General features: G+C 36.2%; 1 protein-coding gene and 2 pseudogenes across 1 annotated transcript; all 3 read right to left on the bottom strand.

Moving 5' to 3' along the window:
• Positions 1–1,517: 1,517 nt before the first annotated feature.
• Positions 1,518–2,486, bottom strand: LOC116590130 (olfactory receptor 4F4-like). The gene has a single exon (XM_032341782.1). The coding sequence runs from the start codon at positions 2,433–2,435 to the stop codon at positions 1,518–1,520; it is 918 nt and encodes a 305-aa protein (XP_032197673.1). The 5' UTR covers positions 2,436–2,486.
• Positions 2,487–7,552: 5,066 nt separating this feature from the next.
• On the bottom strand, positions 7,553–8,448 carry LOC116590263 (annotated as a pseudogene).
• Positions 8,449–17,857: 9,409 nt separating this feature from the next.
• On the bottom strand, positions 17,858–25,384 carry LOC116590129 (annotated as a pseudogene).
• Positions 25,385–26,530: the final 1,146 nt, after the last annotated feature.

Genomic DNA, 26,530 nt, shown 5'->3' with positions numbered 1-26,530 from the left:
ATCTTCAATATTAGCCTGATTCAGTGATTCTTGCTGGAGAGTGGAGCTATTTACCAGACTCACTTACCAAGTTTTTTTTTGTTTGTTTGTTTGTTTGTTTTTTTAATTTTTTATTTTTTATAAGCATATGTATTTATCCCGAGGGGTACAGGTCTGTGAATCACCAGGTTTACACACTTCACAGCACTCACCAAAGCACATACCCTCCCCAGTGTCCATAATCGCACCCCCTTCTCCCAAACCCCCTCCCCCCAGCAACCCTCAGTTTGTTTTGTGATATTAAGAGTCACTTATGGTTTGTCTCCCTCCCAATCCCATCTTGTTTCATTTATTCTTCTCCTACCCACTTAAGCCCCCATGTTGCATCACCAAAAATTATATTCCCTGTACTTCTATCTTGACTTTTTGGTATGTCTTTCTAGCATGGTATGGTGTATGAGCATGGGTACACACTTGCAAATAAATATACACATCCAACTATGATGTCTTCAAATGAGCATTTGTTAAGATTGATAGATATCCTATCTTTGGGATAAAATAAGGGTTGAGAACTTTTTGTTTGTTGGCACAGAGACTTTTTATAATAATGATAGTAGTAGTTGATATTTATTGTGTCCAGATAACTTGCCACAAAATTTGCTATTTATCTGATTTATATCTATTGTCTCATTATCTATCAAAATAACCATATGTATAGGTATTATCCTTCTTTTGCACACATGGAAACTGAGGGTTAGGCAAGTTAGACAAAATGCCTGGTCATGGTTAGTAATGCATTAGTAGAGTTGAACCCATCTCTTTTGAGTTCAAAATCTATGTTCTTAAAAGCTAACCATGGAAAATGACATGGATGGACCAAATTGATGTACTTTGTGCCAACCTGTTGAGAGACTTGGATCCTTCTGTGTACATTTTACTGCATATGAGCTCTTCCTGTATGCACAGGATGTCAAGTGCCTATTAGGCAGTCTCCCTCTTCCTGTCACTCCTGATGATGAACTCATGGATTATGGGTTGCTCTAGTGATTGGAAGGAACTATGGACTGTTGCAATGTGAAGAGTTTCTTTTCTAAATCTCTTTAAAGTTAGTTGTTAAATATTCTGAGCACTAAGAATATTTTTTGAGTGAGGCATACGGCAGTTTCTTCCTTGATGTTTTTAGGGAAAATGAGCCATGTAAAATGTTAAAAAAATTATAAATCAGGCTAATTTCTGTCTCTCCCTGTATTATTCTCAGGACTGCTCAGGTAGTCACAGGAGTGTACAAATATTGACAGATTTTTGCTATTGTTCTGAGGATTAGTGAGTTAATATTTGGAAGGCAGATCAACTTTTTATCTGTACCTAAAAATATAATGCAAAATTATAAAAGGAAAAATTGAGACAATGTATGTGAAAGTTCTTAGAAAATTACTAAAGGATATGGAAATGGAGGTAAGATTTTCATGAGGTTTACTAAATAATTCATCAACTTTGCTATGTCATTGTCTTAGATTAGCCTTATAGTTACAGGAGACCTAAGGCTTTTCCCTAGAGTTCACATTCCATTTTCTCAACCGTTTCATTGCAGTCTTCATGTCCTTGTTCCTCAGTGTGTATATAATTGGGTTCAAGAGAGGAGTGACCACAGAATAAAACACAGCAAGGGATTTATCCAATGATTTGATGGGGAACGGCCAGGCATAAATGAAGATACATGGTCCAAAAACCAAAAGAACTACAGTGATGTGAGCAGTCAAAGTGGACAGGGCCTTGGATGACTGGTGTGAAGGGCGTTGTCGGATGGTCACTAGGATGAAAACGTAGGAGATGATTAGGAAAACAAAAGAACACAGAGTGAGCACACCACTGTTAGCAATGACCATGATATCCAACCTATAGGTGTCTGTACAAGCAAGTTTGATAACCCTAGGTAAGTCACAATAAAAGCTATCAACCTCATTGGGACCACAGAAAGGTAAGTTTACTGCAAAGGCCAGCTGGCTCACTGAATGGAGGAAACCAGTCCCCCATGCAGCTGCCACAAGCCCAACACATACATTGCCACACATAACGGTAGTGTAGCGAAGGGGGTTACAGATTGCTATGTATCTGTCAAAGGCCATGGCTATAAGGATCACCAACTCACTCCCACCAAAAAAGTGAAGGAGAAATATCTGAGCAAAGCAGCCCTTGAAAGAGATGACTTTGCGTTTACTGAAAAAGTCAGCAATCATCTTGGGGGCTGTGACAGAAGACAGACACAGGTCAGTGAGTGAGAGGTTAGCCAGCAGGAAGTACATGGGGGAGTGAAGGTGGGAGTCGGAGGCCACAGTTATGACAATAAGGAGGTTTCCACACACAATTCCTACATAGAATACAAAAAAGAACACAAATAGGAAAATCTGCAATTCCTGAGAATTGGAGAGTCCCAGAAAAATGAACTCTGTCACCATGGAGTAATTTGTGTCACTTATTGATTCATTCCAAGAAACAGCCTCTGTAGTTACCTTGGAGAATAGAGTAAGAAGGAAGTCAGAATTATTAGATTCCAATTCAAAGTCTCATTTTGTTTTATTCTGCTCACTCATATAATGACTTTCTGTGGTTTATTACACAAACACTTTCACAATGCACACAATCTAAACCTAGTATTTTATTTACGCTCTTCCTGATGATGCCTTATCATCCACTTATTCAAGTCTACTTAGTATTTCCACTTATCCTAATAATTATCCTAATAAAATACCTTTGTTTATGCTATTCTCTCTGCCAGATTAAGTCTAGACTGCCAGCCTACATTTGGCTCCTTTTCCTTGAGCTCCAAAACAGTTTATATTCTGTAACCACTCTCTTAGCTCTTAAGCAAATGCAATATTATATGATTTTTACATTTATAGCACCATTTTATGACATCCATTTTTGAAAAAGTACTCTTAGAGGTTTTGTAACCCATCATGATAATTTTATATTTTGGTCATTGGAAACCTCTCCAACAAACTAAGAAAAATCCTTATTCACAGTTTTGCTACGTGAGGCAATTCGTAATGCACAAGTTTTGAATGTAGTCTGTGGACATTTTAATGTCCCTACTTAATTCTTATTTTTATCACTTTTACAAATGTGGATACTAATTATATTCAATTCTTATGGTTATTATGAATTTCAAATGAAGTAGTAAAAGTAAAGTTTTTTGGAGAGTTTTTGTATTTTGTGAGTGCACAATAGATTTAGATAACTATTAGCAGTAAGATTTATCACCTTCTGATTCATAGAGGAACCCTGGCTCCCCAATTATCATTAATTAATTTTACTTGTATTCTAGAAATAATAATCATAACAAGATGATTGAATTTCAGCTCCCTGTACTTCTGTTTTCCCATCTTTAGAATGAATGTACTGGCTTAAAAGTTCTCAACATGCCCACTAATCTAATACTCTATAGGATATGAGTGAGGGACAGAATTCCAAAATAATTTTCATAGTCTCTCAGGAGTTTGGATAGAAATGTGAGAGCCAAGACAGATGTAGAAATCCAGTCTTAGGAGAAGTTAAAATAAATGAGTATTCTAGAATAGACGGTAAGAGGCCTTATAGAGAATGGAATTCATACTTATCATTTAGTGATATGGAAGTGCTTAGAAGAAAAAGATTTAATCCAAAATAATATTAAAGATGAAAAATAGAATAAAAAATAACAGGGAAATAATAAAAGGTGATTCAGTGGTGAAATCAAAAGTGAGAAAAATGCAAAAAAAATCACATGAGAGATAATGTGAAAGAGTTTAATAGGAGATAAAATTGAAAAAAGATTCTGGAATGCCTGCTAAGATATTTTATTATGAATACAGCACAGAACTATGAAGAATTATGTGCAATTGTTTAATACATATTTCTAACAAATAGTGAATAGTCTATGCACAATAGCTATTGTTAAGGTAGTAAGAATAGGGCATTTGTCAACAGGATATGGGAGTTTTTTTAAAATGAGGTAAGTGATTTTATTCTGAGTAATGTGGAAATAGATGGTTCCTAAAGAGGTCTGAAATTATAGTGTGTTATTATTACCAAATTTCTTGGGGAGTAGTAGTATTTATTTTCAACATTTTCCTAATTGTGGATATTGTGTTGCCTTTGGAAATCACACTTTTCTCATTCATATCCCAATTCCATTACTTACCCCTGTCCACTAATGCTCCCTATTACTCTTTTCAAAGTTCTGTATGAATTTAGCGATTCTAATTGTATTTCCATGTATAAAAAGAAGTCAAATAATAAAACAAGCATAACCCCGCTCTTCCCTCCTGCTTAGCACAGTGATAAATACAATCCTAGTGATCATTGACAACAGAGAGGATGGGATTTCTGTTGTGAGATCATTTCTGATGTGACTGATTGGTTAGGATCATTCTGAAGAATCAAAGTATGCAACTTATAGTGGAACTTCAGTAATTACTTATGTACAGCAACCATTTCATTTCACTGAGAGGACAAACTCAATACTCACATTTCTATAAGAAATATACCAACGGTAATGGCTGGTAAAACAAAAAGACAAAAAGACTTTATAGCATGGTAACAAGAATTCAGATATGCTGCTCCTCAGCAAGAGGAATTTCTTGCTCACTGTGTTAAGACATCTCATTTCCTGAGCGTATGCTATGGAGGAGTGAGTGATGATGATGGATTCTCAGTTACAGGGGACCTGCTACCTCTGTAATCCTTTCAAAGCTCCTATCTGATTCTTCAAAAATGGCTCAAGGAGTTTGAGAAGAATTCTACTGATTCTAAGTTAAACATTAAGTTCATTGAAGAAGTTCTCCAGAGGCTTCGACACTGGCTATAGCATTCATGAAGAGCCAGCTACAGCTATAGGGAAAGAAAATCTTTCCCTATGTACTAAATTAACTTAAAATTCAACAATGAGGGTGTTACGTTTGTCCTAAATATCTTTTACCCCTCTTTAAAGAAAAATACCTAAAGTCCTCATAAGTTTCACTGAGATTGAAGTCAGGAGACTTGGGGATTTTAGTACAAAGTTACCGTGTGATTTTGGCATGTGATTCAGAATTTCCAAGACTTAGTTTTCCTGTTTACCAATGAGCTCATTGGACCAAAATCTCTCAAATGTGAAATTCCATAACTCTAGCCAGCTACAGCTATAGGGTGATTTATGATTTATGATTTACACCTATATGTGAAAGAAATATCCCAAGCCAGATTGTATTGTAGGAAGGATGGAAAGAGGTAAGTAAGAGAACACTGCTTCTGGTTATATGGAAAAAGGATCATTAAATAGAAAGGAAAGAAGAGATTAGCCTGAAAGACTCAGAAGGACTAAACACTTAGAACACTTATGTAACATATACTAAGTTTTATAACACACCTAGGGCAATCCTTGTTAATATTCATACTAACTCTTCTAAATATTTGAACTGACCTCACAGGACCTTCCACTTTTCTTGAAGATGCACATGCAATTGAATTCTGCCAATGGGTTCTTACTAATAGAAACATCTCATTGTCAATAAAATGCTACACTGTGGTTACTTTCACTTTCATCATTCCACCCACCTCCTTCATATCTGGAAGAGACTGCAACAATTTTCAGAGCAAGGAAGAGTACAGATTTTCCTTTTTGTACTTTGTCTTGAAGCAAAACATTTCCAAGAGAATAAAGTGTGTCTGATTGGTGTTCCTTAGTAAGTCACTTGGTTAAGAGCCAGTTATGAGTTGACTGGAGGCAAGTGAGGAGATCTGGAAGTAGCCAGCCTGAAGTTTGAGTGCTGAGACTAAATCATATAGTCTCACAGGTTTTCCCTTGAGGATACACATGGAATCTTTTTGAGTCAGGGGCTGTTGTCACAGTTTCTCAGCTTTCTTAGGTATTTCTAGTACTTCACTGAATCTAAGAGTGATTTTGTTTTTCTGTGCAAATGAAACTTTATTTCCTCATATCTATATTTCCCATAATTCTCTTTATATTCCAATATAGTGACATACAATGTGATGTTACTTTCAAGTGTATAAAACATTGATTTGACAATTCTCTACCTTACTCAATGCTCAGTACACTAAGTGTAGTCATCGTCTGTCAACATACATTATTACAATATTATTGACTTTATTCCATATGCTATACTTTACATCTCTGTGACTTACTTTCTTTAAAACTGGATGTTTGTATTATGAATCCCCTTTATTTCTCCCATACCCCACCCATCTGCCTTGTGGCATCCACCAGGTTTTTCTCTCTAAAAGTCAATTTGTTTTTTATTTGTTTTATGTTTGAGATTTTACCAATAAGTGATATCATATAGTATTTGTCTTTCTATGTTTGTGTGTGTGTGGGGGGGTGTCTTTCTCTGTTAAAGGTGACATTTTTTTTTAAGAGTCATAGTGAAAGCAAAAAGATAAAGTTCCAATATTAAAATCTGGATGGATTAATTAGACAATAAACAATAATGCTTTAGATACTATACAAAGAGGATAGCATATAGCATTTATATGACTTTCAGATAAAATATAGGGAAAAATACCTTCACCAGTAAAAAGAAAGTGTCATTTTTTTTACCTTTTTTTTGAGCAGCTTTAATTACAATTCTGCAGCTACAACTGAGCTGAGTCACCACAATTAATGTTTCTTAAATCATTCATTGGGATGCATCCAGCTGATTTCTCAGTCATGCTCTTTCACTCAATAGACTTCCCAAGTTTTACCTGGAAAAGTAAAGTAAAGATGTCAGCCATCTTCTTTGTCCTAAGCACCCTGGATTAAGTATAGGTATATTATATAAGGTGAGATCTGTGTTGGATGCTTTTCTTTAAGTAATAGCATCCTTAAAATGCTTTGATAATTGTAGATATTGTTTTAGGATGAGTCAAGAAATTCTTTGAGGAAGACTTCAAGGATGACAGAAATCTGTTGGAAAAAATGGAACATAGACAAATTTTGCATTATGTAAAATAGTAGATTGTTTTCTAATGCAGCGTTGAACAAAATACTTAACAATTAAAGATGGTAAACAATTCTTAGGAATTATAGCATAGTGTTGCCTGCCTATTTATCTAACATAAAATATAATTAGGATGAGAAATATTTCTTTCTTGACTTTTAATGGGTGCTACTTCAAATAAACTCACATTTTATCCATTGGATCCACAAAATTTCCATAAGAAATATTGATTTCTAGCAATGCTTATAATCAATATGAAAATATTGATAAATAAAATTCAACCATATATACATGTATGTATTTACACAGAGATAAAAAACACGAAAATTGAATGTACTCATTGATGATAATTGCCATTTAGTATTGTAGGTAGGAAGGAATATATAATACTTTATTTTTCATACTTAACAGAAATAACTGCAGCTCTATTTGAAAGTGAAGTTCATTGATACAATACCTCCTTTATGTAGAGTTCTCAGTTTTTTAAGGGCAGTAACGAAACTGTCCTTAATCCATAATGTTTGTGGTGGTCATACAGGTCCTGACGGTTCATGACATTCACCTTGTGCTCTTACCAGTGAAGTCTGTTATGGCATCTCGCTAGAACTTACAACTCTTTAACTTAGCTTTCTCATTGCCCCCTTCATATCTCTGTTCCTTAAAGTATGGATGGCCGGATTTAATATGGGACTGATGGCAAAGTCTATGATGGCAAAAATGTATTCATTGACTTGGTAGGGAAAGGCCACACATAGAGAAACATGCATGGAACAAAAAATGAAACCACTACAGTGATGTGAGCTGACAGAGTGATGAATGCTTTGGATAAATCTTTTGAGGTATGTTGTCTGACAATTATCAGAAAAAAGATGTATGATACAATTAAGAAAAAGAAGGTGCCCATAGATATGAAGCCATTGTTGGTAGTGACCACAAATTCTAGTTTGTAAGTGTCCATACATGCAAGTTTAATAACCCTAAGGAAATCAAAACAAAAGCTCCCCACATTAGTAGGGCCACAGAAAGGTAAATTTATGACAAAAGCAAACTGAGACACAGCATGAGTCACTCAGTAATCCAAGCAGCTCCTATCAAAAGCATGCACATTTTGGGACTCATAGTAGTTAGATAGTGGAGAGGCTTGCAAATTGCTGTGTACCTGTCATATGCCATGGCTATGAGCATTACCATCTCAACTCCTCTATGACATGAATAAAGAACATTTGTATCATGCAGTTGTGGAAGGTGTTAAAGGTGACTGATTTTGCAACCACTGAAAAGATCAGAGATCATCCTAGGAACTGTGGTGGATGAAAGCCCCAGGTCAATGAAGGAGTGATAGGTTGTGTAAATGAAATTCCTAAATCACTGTTAACATAATGAAGAGGTCTCCCAAGATAATTCCCACATAGCAGAAAGAGAAGAAAAGAAAAAGGAAGACCTGTATTCCCAAGGATTGTACAAGTCTTAGTAACACAAACTCAGTTACCACAGAGCCATTTACTTGGTCCATTGAATCATAAGGAAAGGAAGACTCTGAAGTGACCTGAAGGAAATGAAAGAAGGATCAGCTGTGAGGCACTAAAAACTAGGTGTTAACTGTTGATAATTTAAATTGGTTACTGACAGATCTTTTATTTGATAGTAAATTATTAACAAAATAATGGGAACCCAGAGAATGGGTTGGGTAGTATGACCAAAGCTGCACTCAGAAGCCATCTATTGCATTAAATTTGCTCTTATTTATTCAAGTACATGAAGTAATCATGCAACTTAAGAAGTTAGAAATGGATGTACAAATTAAACTCAAGGAATTCAGGTAAAAGAAAATAAAAAATTAAAAACAAAAATAATATGTATTGGCTCCTAGAAAATTGGAAGAGTGTACATGAGCATATAAAAGAGTTTTTTTGAGGGGCACTTGGGTGGCTCAGTGGGTTAGGTCTCTGCCTTCAGCTCAGGTCATGATCTCAGGGTCCTGGGATTGAGCCCTGCATCGGGTTCTCTGTTCAGCAGGGAGCCTGCTTCACCCTCTCTCTCTACCTGCCTACTTGTGATCTCTGTCTGTCTAATAAATAAATAAAATCATTAAAAAAAGTTGTTTTTGAAACAAAAAATAGACGGAACTTTTAAAAGAATAATAAAAAATTAGAAATGAGTATAGAATAGTAACAGTTAACATAATAGTTAAGACACTTCTGAAGTCTGTTCCTCATAAGTCCTTAAAAACAATTTGCTCAAAAGGAACACATAAATCATACTTGTAATTAAAATGCTATAGAGGGGCAAAAGGTTTGTATCTTTATAATATTAAAAAGATCATACCATTCAGTAAAACTTTCAAAACCTACTAGACATAATTGATACCAAGAAAGAATTCACAAATGTCAACTCCGTATGTGTAGGTATATTCATTTCTTCTTTACAAATCAAAAAAATATGATAAAATATATATTAGTTTCCTATTAAATTACAAAGAATTTTGTAGTTATTATCAAAACCAGGAAGCCTCAATGAAATAGATATCTTCATACATTGCTGGGGGAAAACCAATCAGATTCAAGCATTAAAAAAAAACCATTTTGAATTATGTATCAGGAATCTTGATCCTTATCATTTGGTGCAATAGTACTCATTACAGAGTTCTATTTGACAGAAAAAGTTTCTGGCACAGAAACGTTCATTACACTCTGCAGTGGAAAAACTGGAAAATTAAAATACCAAACATAAGTTTTAAGTCTGTTACAATATTTGCATATAATGGAATGTAATAGTTATTTTTTTTTCATTTATTTATTTTCAGCATAACAGTATCATTATTTTTTCACCACACCCAGTGCTCCATGCAATCCATGCCCTCTTTAATACCCACCACCTGTTACCCCAACCTCCCACCCCCCCGCCGCCACTTCAAACCCCTCAGAATGTTTTCAGAGTCCATAGTCTCTCATGGCTCACCTCCCCTTCCAATTTCCCCCAACTCCCTTCTACTCTCTAACTCCCCATGTCCTCCATGCTATTTGTTATGCTCCACAAATAAGTGAAACCATATGATGATTGACTCTCTCTGCTTGACTTATTTCACTCAGCATAATCTCTTCCAGTCCTGTCCGTCCATGTTGCTACAAAAGTTGGGTATTCATCCTTTGTGATGGAGGCATAATACTCCATAGTGTATATGGACCACATCTTCCTTATCCAATCGTCCATTGGAGGATATCTTGTTTCTTTCCAGTATGGCGACCATGGCCATTGTTGTTATAGACATTGGGGTACAGATGGCCTTTCTTTTCACTAAATCTGTATCTTTGGGGTAAATACCCAGGAGTGCAATGGCAGGGTCATAGGAAAGTTCTATTTTTAATTTCTTGAAGCATCTCCACACTGTTCTTCAAAGAGGCTGCACCAACTTGCATTCCCACCAACAGTGGAAGAGGGTTCCCCTTTCTCCACATCCCCTCCAACACATGTTGTTTCCTGTCTTGCTAATTTTGGCCATTCTAAGTGGTGTAAGGTGATATCTCAATGTAGTTTTAATTTGAATCTCCCTGATGGCTAGTGATGATGAACATTTTTTCATGTGTCTGATAGCCATTTGTATGTCTTGATTGGAGAAGTGTCTGTCCATATCTTCTGCCCATTTTTTGATATGACTGTGTTTTGTGAGTGTTGAGTTTGAGGAGTTCACTATAGATCCTAGATATCAACCTTTTGTCTGTACTGTCATTTGCAAATATCTTCTCCCATTTCGTGGGTTGCCTCTTTGTTTTCTTGACTGTTTCCTTTGCTGTGCAAAAGTTTTTGATTTTGATGAAGTCCTAAAAGTTAATCTTTGCTTTTGTTTCCTTTGCCTTTGGAGACATATCTTGAAAGAAGTTGCTGTGGCTGATATTGAAGAGATTACTGCCTATGTTCTCCCCTAGGATTCTGATGGATTCGTGTCTCACGTTGAGGTCTTTTATCAATTTTGAGTTTATCTTTGTGTACGGTGTAAGAGAATGGTTGAGTTTCATTCTTCTACATATAGCTGTCCAGTTTTCCCAGCACCATTTATTGAAGAGACTATCTTTTTTCCACTGTATATTTTTTCCTGTTTTGTTGAAGATTATTTGACCATAGAGTTGAGGGTCCATATCTGGGCTCTCTACTCTGTTCCACTGGTCTATGTGTCTGATTTTATGCCAGTACCATGCTGTCTTGGTGATCACAGCTTTGTAGTAAAGCTTGAAATCAGGTAACGTGATGCCCCCAGTTTTATTTTTGTTTTTCAACATTTCCTAAGCGATTTGGGGTCTCTTCTGATTCTATACAAATTTTAGGATAATTTGCTCCAGCTCTTTGAAAAATACTGGTGGAATTTTGATCGGAATATCATTAAAAGTATAGATTGCTCTAGGCAGTATAGACATTTTAACAATGTTTATTCTTCCAATCCAAGAGCATCGAATGGTCTTCCATCCTTTTGTGTCTTCTTCAATTTCTTTCATGAGTGTTCTGTTTTTCCTTGAGTACAGATCCTTTACCTCTTTGGTTAGGTTGATTCCCAGGTATATTATGGTTCTTGGTGCTATAGTAAATGGAATCGATTCTCTAATTTCCCTTTCTGTGTTTTCATTGTTAGTGTATAAGAAAGCTACTGATTTCTGCACATTGACTTTGTATCCTGCCACATTGCTGAATTGCTGTATGAGTTCTAGTAGTTTGGAGTTGGAGAATTCCCTGGGGAATTCTACCAAACTTTCAAGAAGAAATAACACTTATTCTCCTGAAGCTGTTTCAAAAAACTGAAGCAGAAGGAAAACTTACAGACTCTTTTTATGAAGCCAGCATTATCCTGATCCCCAAACCAGGAAAGACATCACCAAAAAGGAGAATTTCAGACCCATATCCCTGATGAATATAAATGCTATGATTTTCAACAAGATCCTAGCTGATTGGATCCAATAGTACATTAAAAAGATTATCCACCATGGCCAGGTGTGATTTATCCCTGGGTTGCAAGTGTGGTTCAACATTTTCAAATCAAACAATGTGATATGACAAATCAATCAGGGAAGAGAGAAGGACCACATGGTTCTCTCAATCAATGCAGAAAAAGCATTTGACAAAATCCAGCATCCATTCCTGATTAAAACACGTCAAAGTATAGGGATAGAGGGAACATTCCTGAACTTCATAAAATCTATCTGTGAAAGACCCACAGCAAATATCATCCTCAATGGGAAAAAGCTGACAGCCTTCCCGTTGAGAACAGAAACACGACAAGGATGCCCACTCTCACCACTCTTGTTCAACATAGTATTAGAAGTCCTAGCAACAGCAATCAGACAACAAAGAGAAATAAAAGGTATCCAACTTGGCAATGAAGAAGTCACTCTCTCTCTTTGCAGATGACATGATTCTTTATATAGAAAACCCAAAAGACTCCACCCCCAAACTACTAGAACTCATACAGTAATTCAGTAACATGGCAAGACACAAAGTCAATGTGCAGAAATCAGTGGCTTTCTTATACACTAACAATGAAAATACAGAAAGGGAAATTAAAGAATCGATTCCATTTACTATAGCACCAAGAACTATAAGATACCTGGGAATCAACCTAACCAAAGAGGTAAAGAATCTGTACTCGAGGAACTACAGAACACTCATGAAAGAAATTGAAGAAGACACAAAAAGATGGAAGACCATTCCATGCTGTTGGATCGAAAGAATAAACATTGTTAAAATGTCTGTACTGCCTAGAGCAATCTCTACTTTTAATGGCATTCTGATCAAAATTCCACTGATACTCTTCAAAGAGCTGGAGTAAATAATCCTAAAATTTGTATGGAATCAGAAGAGACCCCAAATCACTAAGGAAATGTTGAAAAACAAAAATAAAACTGGTGACATCATGTTACCTGATTTCAAGCTTTACTACAAAGCTGTGATTACCAAGACAGCATGGTATTGGAATAAAAACAGACACATAGACCAGTGAAAAAGAGTAGAGAGCCCAGATATGGACCCTCAACTCTATGGTCAAATAATCTTCGACAAAGCTGGAAAAAATATACAGTGGAATAAAGACAGTCTCTTCAATAAATGGTGCTGGGAATATTGGACAGCTATATGTAGAAGAATGAAACTCAACCATTCTCTTACACCGAACACAAAGATAATCTCAAAATGGATAAAAGACCTCAACGTGAGACAGGAATCTATCAGAATCTTAGGCAGTAACATCCTCAATATCAGCCACAGCAATTCATTAAATTAATATATTTATTGAATTAATTAATACATTGAATTAATTTATTAAATTAATTCATTAAATTAATTTGTTATTAATAATTATAATATTATTATATAAATAATAATTAACTACATAAATAATAAATAAATAATAATGAATAATAAATATTATATATAACATATAAATAAGAGTATATAAATAATAATAAATAATAAGTAAATAATAAATTATATAAATAATAATAATATTTAATAATTAATCTATTACATTATTTATTTAATTAATTTTAAATTAAAAATTAAAAAAAATATTGTTTCAAATATATTTTTTCTTTCTGTTTGTTTTTCTCTTTCTTCTCCTTCTGGATTCCCATTACATATTTTTAAACCTCCTTTAGTTGTCCTACAGGCCTTACTTATTCTTGTTTTTTTTTTTTTATGCTTTGTTCTCAAGGATTCTATTGATATATCATCTTGCTAAGGGATTATACCCTCTTCTGTGTTCATTCTACTAATAAGTCCATCAAAGGCATTCTTTATGTCTGTTATAGTGTTTTTAACCTCTAGCATATCTTTCTATCTATCTTACTTACTTTCTTTCTTTTCCATTAGGATTTCCATCTCACTGCTTTTATTGGCCACTTGTTCTTGCATTCTGTCTGATTGTTCCATTAGAGCTCTTAGCATATTAATTATAGTTACTTTAAATTTCTGCACTGATAATTACAACATTCTTTCTTTGTCTAGTTCTGATGCTTGTTATGTCTATTCAAATTTTGTGCTTCCACCTTAATTATGTCTTGTCATGTCTTCTTTTTTTAAAGATTTATTTATCTATTTGACATACAGAGATCACAGGTAGGCAGAGAGGCAGGCAGAGAGAAAGGAAGGGAGGCATTCTCCTTGCTGAGCAGAGAGCCCAATTTAGGGCTCGATTTGAGGACCCCGGGATCAAGACCTGAGCTGAAGGCAGAGGCTTTAACCCACTGAGCCACCCAGGCACCACTTGTGATGTCTTATTGATAACTAGATATGATGTACTTGATTTAAAAAAAAACTGCTATAAATAGGCATTTGGTAATGTGGTGATGAGGTGTGAGCAGAGGGAAAGCATTCTGTAGTGCTAGAATTAGGTCTTGATTTGAGTGAGTCTGTTTCTGGACTGTAAACTTCACAAGTGTCTCTCATTTTATTTCTTTTCTCTTAGATGGGACATGATGGCTAGAGTGGTTGAGGATGGGTATTGCCTTCCCCAGGTCAGTTAGACTCCTATAACACCTTAGGAGGTAAGGTTTTGGTTAACTAGTGTCCCCTGAGGTCAAGGCTTCTAGAGAAAAACAGAGTGCTCTGGTACATTTCTAAATGATTCCTTTACCCCTCCCTGTGCCAAAAGCCTGAGGGAATTTTTTCTCAGATAGTTATTGGGTGAATCTGGTCCAGCTGCTTAAAGTAAATTTCATAATATAATTGATGTCACCTCTGGATAGGTCCTTCTCACCAGTTCTTAACACAGAGGTCTCTACCCTCCAGCAATTCATCAGTTATGGTTTAGCTTTGTGTCTGCTTGGCAAGCTATGCTGTCCTTATTTGCCTGCCTATCTCTCTAATCATGGGGTAGCAGTTTGCCCTGTCTCCTCCCCTCTCTTCTGGATCAAGAAGAATTGTTTCTTTTTCACTCTGTTCTACTTTTAACTTATTATGATGGAATAGTGATTCCAAACTCCTTACATGCAGAACTATAAAGCAGAAATCTTTACATTTGTTTTTGACAAATTTAAAGCTAGTGTGGTAAAATATAGTCTTTTCTTTATTCATGTTTTCTATTTTTGTTGCCTTGTTTAAAATTGCATTTTTAATGCAACTACTATATACATTTCACCATACTGAAATTTATTTAAAAGCTGTATGGAGCACTGGGTGTGGTGAAAAAATGAATACTGTTTTTCTGAAAATAAATAAATTGAAAAAATTTAAAAAAAGTAAAAGCTGCTTTATGACATAATTTAAAAAATATTTTGATCCAGTTAATTTATTTTGAAATATATGTATCTGTTTTTTGTACGTGTGGTGTGAAGAACCTAACCTTTTTGTTTGTTCAGATGCCTAGTTATTTGTCATTTTATGGATTTATTCATGCCTATTTAGAGTCATAGAATCCACATTTATTATAGGATAAATCTTAAATCTCTTCTGGATTTTCTTTACTATTCTAACCATTATATTTTTATTAGTGTAAGTCTGAATTCAACAGCACTGATTTCCTACCTCAAGTTTTTCCTAAATGCTAACATACTGGTTTCTGGAGTTGATATTTCATTCATTCTCTTCTTTTCATACTAAATGGTTTAACCAGTTTATTTTACATATTTAACAAACGCAAAAAAAAAATTAACCTAATACTTTGATGGGAATTTTCTAATTACTCTAGTTTATGATATCTGTCCTCATAAATGTGGGTTCAGTTTTATAATTTCCATACAACTAGAATTGTCACTTAAAGTAGATAGTGGTTACTTAACACATGGGCCACACTGAGATATGATATAATTGGGGGGGGTTTGTTTGTTTTTTGTTTTTGTTTTTGTTTTTTTAGCTAGAAAAAGCATGAAGAAATACATGTAACTTCTTATATGTTTCTGTTCTTACTATAGCTCAAGAATAGTGTTAAATAGCTGAGTTAATAACCTGGCTCAGCCACTGGAGTACTTGCACAATGGGTGATGGATGAAGTAATTATAAACACATGAGTCCACTTCATGTGTTCTTTCATGTGCAATGGGCCAATATGAATGAAGTAATTATAATAATAAGGATATAATAATAATAAGGATAATAATAGCAAGGATGAAATCTTTCCATAGTACTTTCTGTGCAATGGGCCCCTGGATGAAGTAGTAATAAATGGCAAAGTTGAAGTCTTTCCATGGATTCTTTCAATATGGTCTCTTTTCAGTTAGGCAGGTATAGTGGCAGGCACTATTGAAAATCCTGGAAGGACAAGTGGATACTGAACACCATTGTGGTTTCATCTTTTGACACATTTAATCAGCAACTCAATTGCTAGCTGTTTACATTAGATCCGTGGATAGTTCTTACTGGATAAACATGTTTTCCAAGTATGGTTTTGACTGTCCTTACAGCAGTACCTGGCACTTTAAGTGATCCAAAGACACATAGAATGTCTAATGTCCTTCACAACATTGCTTAGGACAAAGAAATATCTTTGCAGCTAAGAAAGTACAATAGTGAGCACACAACAAAATGACCCACTGCTTTGGTAATATGCATATCATGTAGAAGCTGTCAGTCTGATAGAATATAAAGAATAGCTTTTAATGGTGGAAGTAAGTGTGTTTGGGGATGGCACTTTGTGTTTTATGCATGATATATACTTTGAATAACTGAACATTATAAGGTATTGTTTTATGAATTGCATAGGCCTGGACACCAAAGATAGGTGGTGAGAATGGCTCCTTTCACCATTACTTCCTTGGAGAACTACACATTTGACCTCACTGGGGTGAGTGCATCCTTCCTCTGGGGACAGAGTAAGCTCTTCAGTAAACCTAAAGTTTTAGTAGCTCACTGGTCATTTTGGTTTTCTTGTGTTTATAGATTCCTGAGTGTACTAGCATGGCAGGTATTATTAACCTCTATTATTGAAGAGAAATAGAAAGGGTGCTACATTTGATGATAACTCTAAATGGGCAATTGCAGCAATTACAGCCTGACAAAAGTATGGTAATCATGGATTTAGCCTTCTTAGATGGGAAGATGTGGATCTGGGCAAGTGATCTAGAGCGGGAAAAGTGCTGGACAAATGTGAGGAAAATGTAGGATGGGTTGTGGTGGAGGAAGATGAGTATCTTCCTGGGAACATGTGCAGTGGTGGAACCCATTAACACTTGTTTCATTAACAGTCCTATGTTTGAAGTATCAATGATGGAGTAAACTTACATGGAACATGAAAGCCTCTAAGCATGAGAAGGAAGATGTGGAGTGTTTCTGATGCTTTTGATGCCACACGCATATCCCAAGAATGTAGACTCTCTTATACCATAAGCTGCAGAAAATTTTCTGCCTGAGGACTTTTCTTTAGATATCGGAACTGCTCAACCCACTCATGGGGTAGCTTGGAACAGCTATGGAGTTAATGCCTTAGAGCTACCCCAACACAGAAATACACAGCTTCATAGACTTTCAGGTGAAATCGCCTAATGTGATAGAGTACATAAAGTCACTTAGGGGGCCACAATTAGGATTGTGCCCCAATGTCCACAGTAGGAGGGTGCTACTTAATACTAGTTAATACATCTTCTATTACCTTCCTTCTTTTCTCTGACTTATGTCCTCACTTTTGAACCAGTGTCATCTAGCAGTCCCTTCTAAATAAATTCCTCGCCTCTTGATTTTTATCTCTGGGTTTTCTTTTAAAGTCATTGAACCTATATATATATACATAACAATTCAGTATAATGATGCTTGTGATTCATTACAACAAATTTACAGGTTATTTTTAGACTTCATATAGCAAGCTTAGGATGGCAGATGATGACTTTGTTCTGGATATGTTAAATCGGTGGGGCCTAAGTTGAGATGGGCCACCATGCAGTTGGATGTTTAGTTTTAAAGCTCCAAAAATATATGTGGTCAACAAATTCTGGAGTGAGATTCTCTTTGCACAATCATTTTATTGCTGCTTTAATGTCTTTGTTCCTTAATACATAGATGGCTGGATTCAAGACAGAGGTGATAGAAAAGTCAATAATGAACAGGTATTTGTCACTTGATGATGTGGGGAAAGGCTATACGTAAAGAAGCATGCATGGAGTGAAAAATAGAACCACGACAGCCTGATGCACATTTCTCGATGGTGACCAAAATGAAGACATAGAACAAGATTAGCAGCAAGAAGGTATCCATATTCATGAAGCCACTGTTGGCAGAAATAATAAACTTGGCTTATAATAAACTATAATGAATATTATAAATTCATTATTCAATATAAATTGAATTCATATAAATTCATTATTCAAATATATTATAAATATGATAAATAACTATAATAAATTATAATGAAAGCAAATTGAGACAGCATTTTAGGATTCATGATGTTAAGATAATGAAGAGGCTTACAGATTGCTGTTTACCTGTCAAATGCCATGTCTACGAGTAACACCATCGCCTCTCCTCCCATGTTATAGATGAAGCATATCTGCATCATACAGCTTTGGAAAGAAATTACTTTGCATTCATTTAAAAGCTCTTTGATTGTCTTGAGAACTATGATAGAAGAAACACCCACATCAATGAGGGACAGGCTGGCCAGCAAGGAAGGACTTAGGAGAGTGTAGGTGAGAATCAAAGATTACCAAAAACAGAACAAAAATGTTTTCCAACATGAGTGCTAAGTAGAGAAAAGCACATATCAAGATGAGAAAAAGTTTTTTTCTCCCAAGAGCAAGAAAGGGCCAGTAACACAACTACAGAGTCATTTAATCCACCTGTTGACTGGGACAGGAAAGCTGATTTTCAAGTGACCTGGGGATAAAAATGAAAAAGACTAAGTATCACTGTCAGCAACATGGATTTCCTGTTTTGTTAATTAAGTTAGATGTTATTGACTGAGAGAGGAAAAAGAAAGATTTGGAAAAAATAAGGTAGCAACAAATTCATTATATAGAGGGGGTATTTGAAGGAAAAAATGTGACACTAAATTTTGCAAATAGAGCAAGAGGGATTCCTTTAATTTTAATTACTTCCTTTAATTTTAATCCAATAGTTAAAACTCATTTTAATTTTTCTCAAAGATTCTGGATCATTTTCCTGACCTTTTCTCTAAATGTGTTTTCTTATGATTATCTTTTCCATCACATCCTTATTAATACTTCCACACTAATTTTATATCCTCTTACCTGAATTTTTCTTAGCCCCTTAGGTTTTTCCTTTTCACTGCAATTAGAGAGATCACCATGACAAAAGTACTTGAACATATCCCATCACTCCCTACATGGGCTTTTTTTCTTTTCTTTTCAGTGTAACAGAAGTCATTGTTTTTGCATCAGACCCAGTGCTCCATGCAATAGGTGTCCTCCTTAATACCCACCACCTGGCTCCCCCAACCTCCCATTTCCTGCCCTTTCAAAACCCTAAGGTTGTTTTTCAGAGTCCATAGTCTCTCATGGTTCACCTCCCCTTCCAATTTCCCTCAACTCCCTTCTCCTCTCCATCTCCCTATGTCCTCCATGTTATTTGTTATGCTCCACAAATAAGTGAAATTATATGATAATTGACTTTCTTTTTAAATTTAAATGGAACTCAGGTGCACAGGCTCAGTAAATTTTTTTGAAGATTTATTTATTTGTTTGAGAAAGAAGAACAAGTGAGAAGGGGAGTGGAGGGAGAGAATATTCAAGCAGACTCACTTCTCTTTCTAAGCCTGGAGCCTGACTTTGGGCTCAATCTCATCACTCATGAGATCATGACCTGAGGTGAAACCAAAGAGTCATATGCTTAACCAATTGAGCCACCCAGGCACCCCCAGACTCAATAACTTTAACACTCAGTTCACGACATGATTATTATTATGTTTGGTTCATGACCACTTTTAGTAAACTGATTACTTCATGACAAATTAAACTAAACTAAAATATTGCATATCTCAGAGTAAAGATTAGTAAATATAGTTATGATTAATACTTAATAATCAAGTCAAATGATCCCAGAAAACAGAGTTGAGTATCTTCAATATTTAAGACATTGTTTTAGATACATTATTATTTTCAAGCTTCCTAATGACTTCATAAGATAGGTTTAGTTTTATTATCACCATTTCATAAATGAAACTGAGCATCAGAAAGATGAGGTGGCAGAACCAGGAGTGTATCAAGAGTTCTAGGACTTGAGAATATATTCTTCTAACCAATCCTCTGGGCTCTTCAAGGCCAGCACTTCCAAAAACACTCTAGCTCTCCTGAAGGTTTTAGATGCATCAACTTTTTACTGTCATCTCAACTTTTCAATTCCCTTGATGGGTTACACATAGAATCTCTCCTTCAAAAATCAAATCTGTTAGGGATGAAATGGAGGGCAGCCTTCTTATTTTTCTTTCTCTCTCAAACCCTTCACAGGTGAATTTATTAATCTTACACATTCTATTTATTGAACAAGCCCAAAAAAGCTAGATTGCATGTCAGAAAATCCTTTTAAAGATCTCACCAGGGATTCAGCACACAATAGTCTACATGTAAAAATATCATATCTAATAATCAGTTTTCAGTCTTTGTCTTACATACTTGTTCTCCAAATTTGGTACTATTGATATTGAATTGTTTTTGAAATTTCTTCCACCATTGGTTATTGTGTACGTATTGGCTGCCTATCCCAAAGCCTTTTCCATAGAGTTTGTGCTAAGAGAACACCTATCTGATTAGATATTTGATGGACATTTCTGAATTTTGGAAGAAGGTAGGTTCTTATCTTAGCCCTGGGATGAAATATGATAATCTATGTACCTTGGCCATGAATTGGTGTAAGAGAGGCATGTAGCTGTTTTGATGAAATATAGAACAATGTCTCTTGTAGAAGGCTTTCTTTCCCAGATTAAAGTGGAAAGATTAATATGGAGAAGTCTCTTTTTCTGGCTCTCTTATCCCTGCATTCAATATAAATGTGATGCCCAAAGATGCAATAACCATGAGCTTTGGGCATCTACATGTTACAGATGATATTATGAATGGATAGAAAAATAATCCAGTGTAAAAGTTCTTTGATGTCAGCAAAGGTCTACCTTCTGATAGCTTGTAATGTGAAAAAATAAAAACTTACTTCAAGAGATTGTGAATAAGGCAATGCTACTTGAAACTGGATGCATTTTTAATATTTGTATATTTAAGCTCTCTTGATTTTTCTCCTATATCTCTAACTTCTTTCTAGTGTTTTTCACTGATGCATGGATTTTTTTCCCTACATATTTTTGAGTAACTCAGGAGACATAAAATATATATTTTTTTCATTTCAAACATGATCACAGCTATGTAGTAAACCTTGAAATCAGGTAACATCATGCCACCAGTTTTATTTTTGTTTTTCAACACTTCCTTAGTGATTCGGAGTCTCTTCTGATTCCATGCAAATTTTAGGATTATTTGCTCCAGCTCTTTGAAAAATACCGGTGGAATTTTGATCAGAATGGCATTAAAAGTATTGATTGCTCTAGGCGGTATAGACATTTTAACAATGTTTATTCTTCTGATCCAAGAGCATGGAATGGTCTTCCATCTTTTTGTGTCTTCTTCAATTTCTTTCATGAGTGTTCTATAGTTCCTTGAATCAGATCCTTTACCTGTTTGGTTAGGTTTATTCCCAGGTATCTTATGGTTCTTGGTGCTGTAGTAAATGGAATAGATTCTCTAATTTCCCTTTCTGTATTTTCATTGTTAGTGTATAAGAAAGCCACTGATTTCTGTACATTGACTTTGTATCCTGCCACCTTACTGAATTGCTGTATGAGTTCTAGTAGTTTGGGACATGATTTCTTGTTTTAACTACTCTCCACTTGTAAGGATTTCTATATCTATAGCTCTATTCCTGGACTCTAGCATAATATATTCAAGACTGTACTAGTACATGAATGGACATCCTTTGAACACTTCAAAGTTAAATTGTGCAAGTCGGAGCTCATCATCTTATCCTCTTTTTAATGTCTTAGGAAATATCATGACTATTATCTCTCAGGTGCTTAATCCAAGAATCTCTGAGGCACTTTTTCTCCTCTTTCACCTTATATGCCAGGTGACAAATTGTACCTCCTTCCTGAATATTTCTGTTTTGTGTACTTCTTTTCATTTCCACTGTCAGTTTTATTTCAGGTTTATTTATTTTTCACTTCTGAATGTTCTCTATGCCTCTAATTTTAGCTAAGTGTAGTCTGTTCTATACTCTGCTTTCAGATTTGTTTATCTAAAAACCAGATGTGGTCATATTTGTAATTGAAGCCTTTGGTTCTGTCATCCAGGATATTTCAAATTCAATTGCATATCACATAACCTTTATAAACTGAACACATTAGTATTAAATTTTTTCACATTTTTCAACTCTTTCATATACTTTCATGTGTATTTTTCCTGCATTACAGTGTGGAGCCATCTTTGGCTCTTAAGCCCAATAGATTTGGTTGCCATTCTGGGTCTGCCACTTGTGAACTATATAAACTAGGGTGCACTAGCCAATTATGCTGATGGCCTTTATTTGTCCATAAAATGGGATGTGTCTAACTTACTTCCCTAGATGTTATGAAGATTTGAGAGTATATATGTAAAACTATGTGACAGAAATGTTAATTCCCTTTTTCTTTATCTTTCAAAATGTAGATCAAATGCTAGCTACTCTGAAGTATATCTTGGCTACCCCAAGTGATGTCTATGAACTACTGTTGTACCCTATACCTTCTTTATAATAAAGTATAATTTCTTATGCATATTAGTTCTTCATTATCAATTATGATTTCTTTGAGAAAAGGAGCCTTTAACCAACTCTGTATGCCCCACTAATTAGCACAATTTCTGGCACAAGGTAGGCACTATTAAATGAGAGTCTTCACTAACATCTTAGTGGGAAGTTCAAGAAGACATGGTAAGCAAAATCAGGGGTTTAGAAGCCCCTCCAGGAGATTTAGTGGAGAGGAAATTTTTAAATGACTTTGAAAATTAAGCTTACTGATACCTGCACACAGCTGGGAGAATGGAAACCAGTTTGGAAGCCAGTGACCTCTTAGTCATGACAATGTCCTCACAGAGTGACCTCAACAACCCACATTTCCATGCAGATCCTAATCTAAGTAAAAGTAGCAAAAGTACAAACCTTCCTCTTCATTTTTTGCCTCAAATAAAATGTGTATAGTCATTACAGATATCTGGAACTTTTCTCAAATTACAGTGTAGTAGTATTGCATGCTATGGAAATATTGTTGAACAGAAAAGCATCACAATATGTTTGGAAAAATTCAGTAATTTAGAAGGACGAGACAGTTATCATAATAGCCTATGAGAAGCTATTTGCTACATGAATAAGGAAGAAAACTTTTATATATACTTAAAACTATGTTTATAAGATTTTAATACAAATGAAACAAATTTAGAACTTGGCATAAATGAAACTAAAAATATATATACTTTGTTGTTAAGTTAAAAAATTATAAAACACAAAACATTACAGGTTTGTTAATTTACATGTGGAAATATTTAGACTTTCTACCACAATGTCTCTAGGTTATGGGATTTTAGGTGATTTTATTTTTTCCTAAATATGAACTCTTATTTTCAATATTTATTATCAGTGAATTTCATAGGTTTTCTATTTAACAAAGAAAATTTGAAATTAGTGGAGGAAATAGGAAAAATGATATAGGAGCAATTTTATAAATAGCAGTATTATGTAGGAACTAAAAGCAAACATTCTGGAGACAGACTACCTGGATTTGAATCTCCATCTCCTTGATTTATGAACTACATGTCCTTGGGTGAGTTGGGTCACTTCTCTGTCCTTGAATTTCTTCATCTGTAAAATAGGGATGATAATAATACTTAACCTTGTGGTTTTATTGTTAGGATTAAAGCAGTTAATACATGGAGAACAGCAGATTATGTGGTGGCATATAGAAGTACACAGTAAGTTGGATTTTTTTTTTTATTTTAAAAATTTACTTATTTTTTAAAGTTCTTTTCAGTATTCCAGAATTCATTGTTTATACACCACATCCAGTGCTCCATGCAATACCTGCCCTCAATAATACCCACCACCAGGCTCACCCAGCCTCCCACCCCCCACCCTTCCAAAACCCTCCGACTGTTTTTGTAATAATGATGATGTTCTTTTAAAAACTTGATTATTCCATGCTTTCCAAAAAAAGAGATATTTTGCTCTGTTGGAATGAAATTTCCAACAAAACAATGTTTTATTTCCATGAATCTAATATCAGAGGAAAGAAGGGATGAAAAATTGAAGCCCCTTTACATGTCAATTTTTTTTTTTGCAAAACGTTACACAATTTTTTATTATTAAATGAGAAAATTTCATTTGTTACATTGTCACATTGCTAGTCAGAGAAATGCTTCAGTGATGAAGAAAGTCAATGTTGGATCAACCAAAGTCCTCATTTCTACAACATTCATTTACAAAGAAATAATGTTCAACACAGCCCAACACAACATTTTTGGTTTTCTTCATAGTGAAGTCCCTCAAAAAAATCATCTTCTAATGGGGTGTTTTTGAGAATGATGACACAGAGACAAGTAGCAGTGACACATAAGATGATGATGATGTGTGAAGGATTTCCTAACAGCTTTAGAAATTTTAGTGTGATACATCTCTCATACATTTCAATTTAATAAAGATACAGGCTCTTTGAAGAGAAGTTCACCTCACAATACAATTGAAATTGTGAAAACGAGACCAGAACATATGTAAAACTATATGAGTAAAAATGATTCAAATAAAGAGTATGAGCAAAAAGAACCTTGAAATAAAGAAGAAAGTAGGTTTGGGAACAAAATATTATCAGTTGCTGAGGAATTAGAGAGCAGGTTTATTTGTACCTGCTCAGGAGCAGGTCTCACTCAGCAGGAGCTTCAAGGGATTGAGACACACAGACAGTTCACAGCCTTTTGAATCACCACCATTTCTTAAGACAGAAATTTATAAACAGTTCCTACCATTTGGAAGGGAGTCAGTTAGCTGGACTGGACAGTAGGACTAGGTGAAGTCCATAATTTCTTCTAATGGAAACCATGACTTTGTGTACACTGGTTTTCCCAAAGGTAAATTATCTCAACTTGCAGAAGAGATCCAGGGGATTTGAGCAGTTTAATGTGATGATCTGTGATTTTGTGCTCTGATATATTTTTTTTCAAATTAGAGAATTTTAGGTTAACTGTCCTCCATGGCCTAGAGTAATTTCTGGCTCGGTTCATGTCCCCGACATCTGGAAAAAGTGCCAGACGACGCTGCCCACCTGAGGACCCCTGCACAGGGGGATTTCCCAAAGCAGAGTTGAGGGAGGGGTTGTGGCCGGGCCTCAGCTTCCGACTTTCTGGGCTACTGTGGCGCCGAAGGTTGGGAATGGCCTCAATGGGGGCATGAAGGTTTCTCTCACTCTGAGGGTTTTCCACAGCTCTGAAAGACACTGTTTCTTCCTGGGTGGCAGGTGGATTCATGGAGCGTGACTTAGGGCTCTCTCATTGGAGGGCTCGAGGGACAGGACCCTGGAAAGGGAAGACTGGAAAATCACGTGAGGGTTAGGGCCTGGTCCTAGGACATGGCAGGCCACATATGCCAGTGCCAGGGAGGGTACCCCTGGAGGCTGAGTAGCAGGAGGCATTGGCCTCACCTGTGCCTGAGTCACAGAGGGCTTTCTGGTAGGGTTCAAGTCGTGACAAATTGGGATCACTGGCCAGGCTCAGGGGGCAGCTCTGCAGACATGTGGCACACGAAGCGATTCTGCCAGTTGTTTTCTGGCCAATTCTCATCAGTATTCTGCAAAAATCGGGATCAATTTGGGCAGAATGCTCATGAGAATTGGCCAGTGTTGGGCGGCCCTGCAGACCGCACTGTTCCCCATGGCCTAGAGTGCTTTCTCACTTGGGGCATGTCTTGGCCATCCAGAAAACATGCCCAGACGATGCGGCCCACCTGGGGCCCCTGGCGCAGGGGAGCTTTCCTGGAGCAGAGTTGAGGGAGGGGTTGTGGCCGGGTGTCAGCCTCCAACTTTTCAGGCACTGTGGCGCCAAACCTTGGGGTTGGCCTCAGTGGGAGCATGCAGGTTTCTCTTGCTTGGAGGGTTTTCTGCAGCTCTGAAAGGCACTGTTTCCTTCTGAGTGGCAGGTGGACTCATGGTGTGTGACTAAGGGCTCAACAATTAGAGGGCTTGAGGGACAGGGCCCTGGGGGAAGACATCTGAAAACCCAACTCAAGGTTAGGTACAGCGCCTAGGGTCATTGCAGGCCTGATCTGCCTGAGCTGAGGTGGGCTCCCCTCAGGGCTGAGTTGAGGGCATTTGTCCAGCACTGAGGCAGAATCAGGCTTTATTACTGGGGGCTGCTGATGGTTGGTGTGGCTCTCGAGAAGCATGCATGTTTCTCCTGCTCTACGTGTTTTGTGTAGCCCCGGTGGGCATGGTTTCCTCCTTGGTGGCAGCCAGAGTCTGGGGGTGATGCTCAGGTGTCCCCAATCTGGAAAGCTTGGGGGCCAGTTCTCTGGGGACAGAAGCCAGAAAAGCCAATTAGAATTAGGGTTTGGGCCTGGGGCATGGCAGACCTAATCTGCAGGTACTGAGGTGGGTTCCCTGATTGGCTGAATCAAGA

This window comes from Mustela erminea, chromosome 5, assembly GCF_009829155.1.
Source record: "Mustela erminea isolate mMusErm1 chromosome 5, mMusErm1.Pri, whole genome shotgun sequence".
In the NCBI taxonomy this organism is placed as follows: domain Eukaryota; kingdom Metazoa; phylum Chordata; class Mammalia; order Carnivora; family Mustelidae; genus Mustela; species Mustela erminea.
This window is presented reverse-complemented; position numbering and strand designations above follow the sequence as displayed.